At 62.8% G+C, this 8,510-nt stretch overlaps 1 protein-coding gene across 8 annotated transcripts in view; it reads left to right on the top strand.

Annotated features, from left to right (window-relative positions):
* The first annotated feature begins 3,416 nt into the window (after positions 1–3,416).
* CIRBP (cold inducible RNA binding protein) overlaps positions 3,417–8,510 on the top strand; it is an 8,242-nt gene continuing 3,148 nt past the window's right edge. For 3 of the 8 annotated variants that reach the window (XR_004260984.1, XR_004260981.1, XM_032252459.1), the window contains exons 1-5: positions 5,878–6,016; positions 7,638–7,807; positions 7,907–8,013; positions 8,096–8,234; positions 8,320–8,401. Coding sequence is in view for 3 of the 8 variants with exons in the window: in XM_032252459.1 (XP_032108350.1) it covers positions 7,705–7,807; positions 7,907–8,013; positions 8,096–8,234; positions 8,320–8,401 (431 nt within the window). In the remaining 5 variants the exon portion in view is untranslated. Of the gene's footprint in view, positions 3,440–3,781; positions 3,985–5,864; positions 6,017–7,637; positions 7,808–7,906; positions 8,014–8,095; positions 8,235–8,319; positions 8,402–8,510 lie in introns of those variants that run through there. The other 5 variants (XR_004260982.1, XM_032252457.1, XR_004260980.1 and 2 more) reach the window with 4 other exon arrangements.

Below are 8,510 nucleotides of genomic sequence, written 5' to 3'. Positions count from 1 at the left end.
GGGTTTCACCGTGTTGGCCAGGATGGTCTCGATCTCTTGACCTCGTGATCCACCCGCCTCGGCCTCCCAAAGTGCTGGGATTACAGGCGTGAGCCACCGCGCCCGGCCAGCTTTACTTTTATAATTTTAGTAGAGACAGGGTTTCCCCATGTTGTCCAGGCTGTTCTCAAACTCATGATCTAAGTTGATCTGCCTCTCTTGGCCTCCCTAAATGCTGGGATTACAGGTGTGAGCCACCACGCCCGGCATCAATTAGTATTTTAGAGACAAAGTCTCACTGTCTTCCCAGGCTGGAGCACAGTGACTCCATCACAGCCCACTGCAGCCTTGCTGGGACTCCTGGGCTCAGGCAATCCTCCTGGCTCAGCCCCCTGAGGACCTGGGACCACAGGTGAGCGCTACTACGCCTAGCCACTTTGGCTTATTCTTTTTGTGACAACACGGTGTAGCTATGTTGCCCAGCATGGTATCAAACTCCTGGACTACAGGAGTTTGCCTGGATTACAGGCATGAGCCAGCCCCCAGCCTGCATACGGGATGATTCCGCGTGGGCTGCCACGTCAAGGAAGAGAACAAAGCAAGCCCCGGCGCCATGGGGAGCTTGTCTTTTGCTGCCAACTGCCCCGGCCGGCCTCCTACCAGGCACCCCCTCCCATGAGCCTCTGACCCTAGGAGGTGCTGCTGGCAAGCTCACCTCTCGGATGAAGCAGTAAGGCCCACAGTGGGTCCTGGACACCACCTGCCTGGCAGCTGGGCCCCTGACCCTCAAGAGACTGTGGCTGGGCAGCCATGGGTGCCTGGAAAGGTGTCCCTAGGCCCCTGCCCGCCTGGATGTGGAACCCTCTAGGCACGCTGGGGTGGACAGGTGCCAGGTGCCTCTCCAGCAACGTGTGACATAGGTGTCTTCACACGTACTCCATAGGTCCAAGCCCCTGCAGCTGCCTGGGGGAGGAGGGGACTCTCTCCACTTGTCTCACCCCACTGTTGCCATGGAGATACCTCCAGCCCCAGGCAAGGCCACTCTGGGCCTGGCTGTCTTTGAAGGAAACCCCTGCTCTTCAGCCTGTCAGGCACAGGACCTGTAGTCCCATGAGAGGGGCCTGGGCTCCCGTGGGGGTCCCTCCTCTTACCCCAGGGCAGGGGCTCTTGCTAAGCAACATCTGAGGCTGCACAGGATGGGGGCTCCGGACACCCCACCTTTACCCAGCCTCCAGGAGGGCAAGCCTAGACTTCGGTCAACTTTTTTTTTTTGAGACACAGTCTCGCTCTGTCGCCCAAGCTGTAGTGCAGTGCAGTGGCTCAGTCTTGGCTCACCGCAATTTCCACCTCCTGGGTTCGGGCGATTCTCCTGCCTCAGCCTCTTGAGTAGCTGGGATTACGGGCACCAGCCATCATGCCTGGCTAATTTTTGTATTTTTAGTAGAGATAGGGTTTCTCCATGTTGGTCAGGCTGGTCTGAAACCCCTGACCTCAAGTGATCCACCCACCTCAGCCTCCCAAAGTGCTGGGATTACAGGCGTGAGCCACTGGGCCCGGCCTCATTTTTGTGCTTTTAGTAGAGACGTGGTTTCACCATGTTGGTCAGGCTAGTCTTGAACTCCCGACCTCAGGTGATCCGCCCACCTTGGCCTCCAAAGTGCTTGGATTACACGCGTGAGCTACCATGCCCGGCCAACTCTTTTTTTTTTTTTGAAGACGGGGTTTCACCATGTTGGTCGGGCTGGTCTTGAACGGTCGGGCTGGTCTTGAGCTTCTGACCTTGTGATCCATCTGCCTCCGCCTCTCAAAGTCCTGGGGTTACAGGCGTGAGCCACCATGCCCGGCTTCTTGGTCAGCTTTAGAGTGTTGGTGGACCATACAGGGAGTTGGGCATGTCACAGACACCTGATCTTCAACACGCATGGGTGCACATCATGGCAGGTCCACCATATGTACCAGCTGGTCTTTGCCCCAGCAGAAGGGTCACCTGCGTCCGCAGTGTCTTTTGTCCTCTTCCCATGTACCGAAAGAGCAAACATGTATGTGACTCCAAGACAGTTCTGGGTCAGTCCCGTCCTCAGCCCATCTACTGTGTGTGCCTGTGGCTGGCAGGAGCTGCCATCTCCGGACGCCAAGTGCATGGTGTGTGACTCTGCGTCCCGCAGGTATGCAGCAGAGGTGTGAGTGTACACCTGTGTGTGGCCTGTTGCCGGATGTGTGTGCCGGGGATGTCCCTCTGTGGCCCAGGTCTGGCCTTTGGGCTGCTGGGATTGGCCTGGTTGAGGCAGGAACAGACAGGACCTCCCAACCTCCACATTCCTGAGCTGTGACTCAGCCCTGTGCAGAGGGTGAGTCATAGGGAAGGGAAGCCGTCCCACCCTGCGACCACATCCGAGGAACAGAAGGGAAACTGAGGCCGGGGTGCAACTCAGTCCAGCTTTCCTGTGTAGCAGCCCCTGAATCTCAGGCATGGGGGGCCTCCCAAGGGACCTGAGATCCCACCCCTGGGCTCAGGTAAGAGCTAGGGGGAGAGGCAGGTTTAACCCTTCCTCCTCTGGGCTGCCCTGGGCGGCTGGGCGGCGCGGCTCCCGCTGACACAGAGCACGTGTGCCCACCCCAGGGACATGAGTCACAGCACCAAGCATGGACACATATGCTCTGTGGGTCCCGGCACATCCGAGTCACGCACACCCAGCCCTGTCCCCCGCTGCACCCACGTCCACATCCGGATAAGCGCACGCTTTGGAGTCCAAGCGCCCACCTCCTGTGCACACACAGCGCCTCACCGACGGGTTCCTGTGTCCTTGCACACGCGCGGGTGCCGGGGGCTCCGTGCGCACACCGAGTGCGTGCGCGCCCCTTTCTGCCCTGCGCACCAGGCAGGCCGGCCTGGGGTCCCTGCAGCACACACCACGCCGTGTGTACTGGGCACAGAGCCACACATTCGTGTCCACACAAGCTTGTGTCTCTAGTAATGCTCGTGTCTCCGTCTCTGTACCCACGAGTCCTCTGCCCACGGGCACACATGTGCGCCACACCTGGCAACCCGCACACCCGGTCTCTGCATCCCTATCCTGGCTCTGGGCCCCGCGGACTGGGGCCAGCTGGGCCGGCTGCAGCCTCTGCCAGGACAGTCCCATTTCCGCGCCCCCGCGGGGCGGCCGCCAGGTGCACAATCCCGGCCCCCGCGTGGCTGGGAGGGGGCGGTAATTATGCAGCCCCGGGGTCCCGCCCCCACGCGCCTTTCATCCCCGGCCACGCCCGTCCCAGGCCTAGATGCTCTCTACCACCTCCCGCCCGGTCATTAGTCGGGGTCTGGGGAGGGCGGAGTGGTCGGTCCGGTGCGAGGCGGCCCCGCCCCCGTCTCCATGGCGACGCCATACCGGGGCGGGGGCCGGGAGGAGGATCCGGGTGCAGGAGGCGCGCGCCCCCTCCGAGACCGCAGGCTGGAAAGGGGGCGGATTAGTGGGTGGGCCCACGCGGCCCAAGACAGATGCGCGGGGAGCAGGTACGGGGACTCCGGCTGACCCGCGCGCCTCGCCGGGGTGGGGCGAGCCCGGTGCGTCGGGCTGGGAATAGCAGCCTCGCGGCTATTTTGAGCCCCTCCGCCGGGGCCGAGGCGCGGGGGCGGCGGGAGGCTCGGGGTTGACACGCAGGCTGCGTCCTCGCCCCGCGAGAACAGGCCCCGCGAGGACGGGGCGCAGCGGCGGCGCAGGCCTGGGCGGTGGAGCCCTCTCTCCCACGCGAGGCCGCGCCGCGGGCGTCTGCGCGGAGGGGCAGCACCGCGCGCCCGACCCAAACGCCCTGGACGGAGCGAGGCCGCAGCGCCCCCTCGTGTCCGCAACGGGCAGCGCGCCCCGGTCGCTCCGGTCCCGCGTGGGCAGCGGCCATCGGGGGTGGATGACGAGGTCCCACCGCCTGGGACCCCCAATGGGGCCACAGGGTCGCGGTGAGACACGCGGGAGGCACAGGTGCACGCAGACGCAGGTAACCTCAGAGGCACAGGTACGGACACGGGTCCACACCCGAGACCCGGCTCACAGTGCTCCAGGCAGATGCAGAACGGCAGGTGTGCGCACGTGCGCGGCCACGCCACCCTGGGAACCCGGGACGGCTGCGGGCACTCACGGATCCCGCACCCAGGAACGGGCTCGTAGTAAGCGCTTAATAACTAGGCGCTGGCAGAATGAATGAATGAATGAACTCGGTGGTTCACAAAACCAGGCAAAGGCAGAGGCTCACAGAACCAGGGAATGATGGGGGGCGGGGGGCGGCAAGACTTCAGGGGCCGCTGTGACGACACGGCATCCCCTCCACCTCCCACCCCTGCCCCGCAAAGGGCTGCTCTGGGGCAGTGAACGTCCCACCCTGACTGCTGGGGCTGGGGGCAGATCAGAGAGAATGGGCCTGAATTGCTCCCGGGCTGGGCACGCCCGGCCCGCGTCTGGGGCTCCAGTGGGTGGGGGGGCCCCTCCCGCACGGACGGCAGGCGCAGAGGAGCTCAGCGCTGATGTCTCTCCGCTCCTTTAATAACCACTCTGCGTGAGTGGCTGACGCAGCAGCCGACTGCTGCTGACGGGGAGTGGGGCGGCTGTAGTGTGGGGGGCCGAGGTGCAGAGGGGGTGGCGATGAGTCACACAGCTGCTGCCTGGGGGAGGGAGTCCTTGAGCCCATGAGGGGTCCCAGGGACCTTGTTACTGCAGGCAGTGTCTCTGGCTACTCCTGTTTGCTGGATCACCTCGATTCAGTTGAGGGTGGGGGTGAGCAGCAAAACTGGGGGCTCTGTACCCTCACTCCCCCCGCAGCTTGTCAGCAGAGGGTCAGCCCTCCTAAGACTTTCCGGTGCAGAGAGGCAGGGGTGCACACTAGCTTGATTTCCACCAGGGCCGGGGGAGGGGGCCAGCATGAGATGAGGTCTGGGCGAGGAGCAAGGGCCACATGGGGTCCCCCAGAAGCTTTGAGGCAAGAGTAGGGACTGAGGGTCCTTGCAGAGCTGCTTCTCCTGATGGCGGAGGTTTTGAGAGTCTCCCTCGCCCCAACCAGGCTCAGCAGTGGAGGCCTGTGGAAGTAGGGGAAAGACCCGCGTGGGGAGCAGAGTGGACCGTGGGTGTGCAGCACGGTCGCAGGGGAGGCCGAGGGCCCGGCTGAGTGCTGGGGTGCAGTGGGGACTCGGGGTGTCTGCCTGCACCCGACAGCAGGGACGCACAACACTATCCCGCATGGCGAGTGTGGGGGTGTGGACGATGCCTGGCCGTGAAGTCGCGGTTGCTGTGGGAGTCAGGCTTGGATCCGGGTTGTAGTCTGTAAGCAAACTGGGTTTCGTAAAGTTGGGGTGCACCGAAGTGTGGCAAAGTAGGAAGAATGAGGATTGCGAATATTGGGGTTTGCATGAATGGGGCTCTCTGTTGGGGTTTGGGTGGGCATGGGGTTGGTGGCAGGAATGGAGTGGTGGTTGCTGGGAGAACCGGGGCGTCGGTTGTATTGGCAAGAATATCAGGACAGATGTCGGGGTTCAGATGAAGTTGGGATGTCTGAGAGCCGGGGCTTGGGTGCGTAGGGGATCTGGATAGGCTGATGTGTCAGGACAGCAGGAGCACAGGCAAAGTCGGGGTCCCAGTGACACCCAGCGGTTCCCACGAGGCCTGAGGCTCGGAACCCGGGCTAGAGGCCCATTTGTTCCCCGCAACAGGCCAGGGGGCGGGCACGCGGAACTGGGTCAGCCCCGCCCCGCCGCGCGCCAGCCACGCCTCCCCGAGCGCCGGCGGGGGGGCTGCGGACCGGAAACGTGGCCAATCGCCGCGCCCGACACCAGCGCGCAGGAGGGGGCGGAGCCGAGATAGACCAGGCCCCCCCATTTATGAATATAAGGCGCAGCCGCGGCCTCTGATTGGCTCAGGAGGTGCAGGGGGCGGGGCCAGGCGGCGCCTTATATAAGGCAGGGCTTCGGGGCGCCCCCCCCTCACTCGCGCGTTAGGAGGCTCAGGTCGTTGTGGTGTGCCGTCTTCCCGCTTGCGTCAGGGACCTGCCCGACTCAGTGGTGAGGGCCCTGGCGGCACCGGCTCAGAGGAGCTCGGGGCGGCGGGCGGCCTGCGGCGGCCAGGCGAGGCGGGGCCGCAGCGGCACGCCCCTGGGAGGGGGCGGTGCCGGGGCGGGCCCGGGGTGGAGTCCGCCCCGCCGGCGGCGAGGGGCAGCGGGAGATGGGGCCGAGCAGTGGCCAGACGGCCTCTCCCCGCCGGCCCGGGCCCCCGGTGACCGGGTTGCTGCCGCAAAATGGCGGCCGCGAGCCCGTGGCTGCGCCCAGCGAAATGGCGGGAGCGCCGAGTGCCCGGATGGAGTGGCGCAGGGTGCGCGCGGGGCGCATGCGCACGCGGCGGGGGCGGGGCCGGGGCCACGTGGCGAGCCCAGTCTGCAGGGCCAGTTTTCGGCCGTGGTGTTGGAGGTATCCACTCACCGGCGCTTTTGCTTCCCGAGCCGCAGTTTCTTTCCTTTCCCATTGTGATCGAATGAGGGAAAGGACGCCCTCGCAAATTCTGGCTAGGCGTGCCCCGTTCTAGTGTGGTTCCCCGTCTGCCATCTGCTTTGCCCCCAAATTTGGTCCAAGTTTTCACACCCCCCAGTGCCAGACTTTCAAGTGTAGTTCTCAGAGCCACTGGGTGGTGATCATTCCCAGCCAATGAATCTTTCGTCTGTGTCAGCACTGACCGCCCCTTTAAATAGCCAGTTCTCTTAAATGCCAGTTATCCTGCCGGGAAACCCTGCCTCATTACTTCCGGGGCCATCCCTTCCCCATTCCCGGCTGAGGTCCTGTTTATAAAAGTCAGTCGTTGGCCCGAGGTGTCCCCCAGGACGGGGCGGTCTCCCTGACAGCCAGCCCACCAGTCTCAGGAGGCGTTTTACAGTGAACAGAAGCACCCTTTGGTCCAGCAGCACATCAGCTGGTTAGGGTAGGAGTTGGCGCCAGTTCCGAAAGGGCAGAAACTGAGGATGCAGTCCTGTCCAGGGCACAACTGGAAGGCTGTTGGGGAAGGGAGACACCAGAGGTCCTGCCCATGGGGAGGACTGTGGAAGTGGGTGCGGCCTGCCTTTCAGTCTGGGGGGAGGGTGGGGCTGAGAATGACTGGATTCAGTGTGGTAAACCAATTTGAATTAAGAAGTCCTAGGTGGCTGGTTGTGGTGGCACATGCCTGTAATTCCAAACCTTTGGGTGGCCAAGCCGGGAGGATCGCTGGAGCCTAGGCGTTTCAGACAGCCTGGGCAACATCGTGAGATCTCATCTCTAGGAAAATAAATTTAAAAACAAAAAATTAGCCAATCGTGGTGGTGCACACCTGCAGTCCCAGTTTCTTGGTAGGTTGAGGTAGGAGGATTGCCTGAGCCCAGGAGGAGGTGGAGGCTGCGGTGACCCATGATTGCACCACTGCACTGCAGCCCAGGTGACAGCTAGACTCCCCCCACCAAAAATCACTGCACTGCAGCCCAGGTGACAGCTAGACTCCCCCACCAAAAATCACTGCACTGCAGCCAGGTGACAGCTAGACTCCCCACCACCAAAAAAAAAAAAAAAAAAAGTCCTAGGTGTGGGTTGGGGATAATGAAAAATAAGAATAGTGATTTTGTAATATGTCCAGCAAAGAACATATGTCATTTACGTAAAATAGGAAGAGGGGAGAGGTGATAAGAGAGGGCCCCTGCTGAGGATTTAATTGGTGTCTGCCACAGGCCGCCATGGCATCAGATGAAGGCAAGCTTTTCGTTGGAGGGCTGAGTTTTGACACCAATGAGCAGTCGCTGGAGCAGGTCTTCTCAAAATATGGACAGATCTCTGAAGGTGAGGCTGGTGCTGGGCCGCCGGCCCAGGGGGCTGGCTTGTACTCCCTACCTGCAGGGACAGCTGGGTGCTGACTGCAGACCTCTCTCCCCTGCACAGTGGTGGTTGTGAAAGACAGGGAGACCCAGAGATCTCGGGGATTTGGGTTTGTCACCTTTGAGAACATCGATGATGCCAAGGATGCCATGATGGCCATGAACGGGAAGGTGAGCATCAGGGTGCTGAGCGGGAGCCCGGCCTGACGATGGGGCACCCACCTGCTAACCTGTGCCACTCTCTGGTCTCCAGTCTGTAGATGGGCGGCAGATCCGAGTGGATCAGGCAGGCAAGTCCCCAGACAGCCGATCTCGGGGGTATCGTGGCGGCTCTGCCGGGGGCCGGGGCTTCTTCCGCGGGGGCCGAGGACGGGGCCGTGGGTTCTCTAGAGGTGAGTGCCTGAACGGGCCCCTTGGGGATGCTGTGAGGCACTGCTTGGGGGAGCTGGTACTCATTTCTTCTTCCTGTATGTGCAGGAGGAGGGGACCGAGGCTATGGGGGGAACCGGTTTGAGTCCAGAAGTGGGGGCTACGGAGGCTCCAGAGACTACTATAGCAGGTGAGGGGGGAGTCAGCCTGGGCGCGGGCGGCTGCGGGGCGGGGTGAGGGGGGAGTCAGCCTGGGCGCGGGCGGCTGCGGGGCGGGGTGAGGGGGGAGTCAGCCTGGGC

Source organism: Sapajus apella, unplaced genomic scaffold, assembly GCF_009761245.1.
Source record: "Sapajus apella isolate SASKATOON/1434 unplaced genomic scaffold, GSC_monkey_1.0 scaffold77, whole genome shotgun sequence".
Lineage (NCBI taxonomy): Eukaryota > Metazoa > Chordata > Mammalia > Primates > Cebidae > Sapajus > Sapajus apella.
The sequence above is the reverse complement of the archived record's forward strand: the minus strand, read 5'-3'. Positions and strand labels throughout refer to the sequence as shown.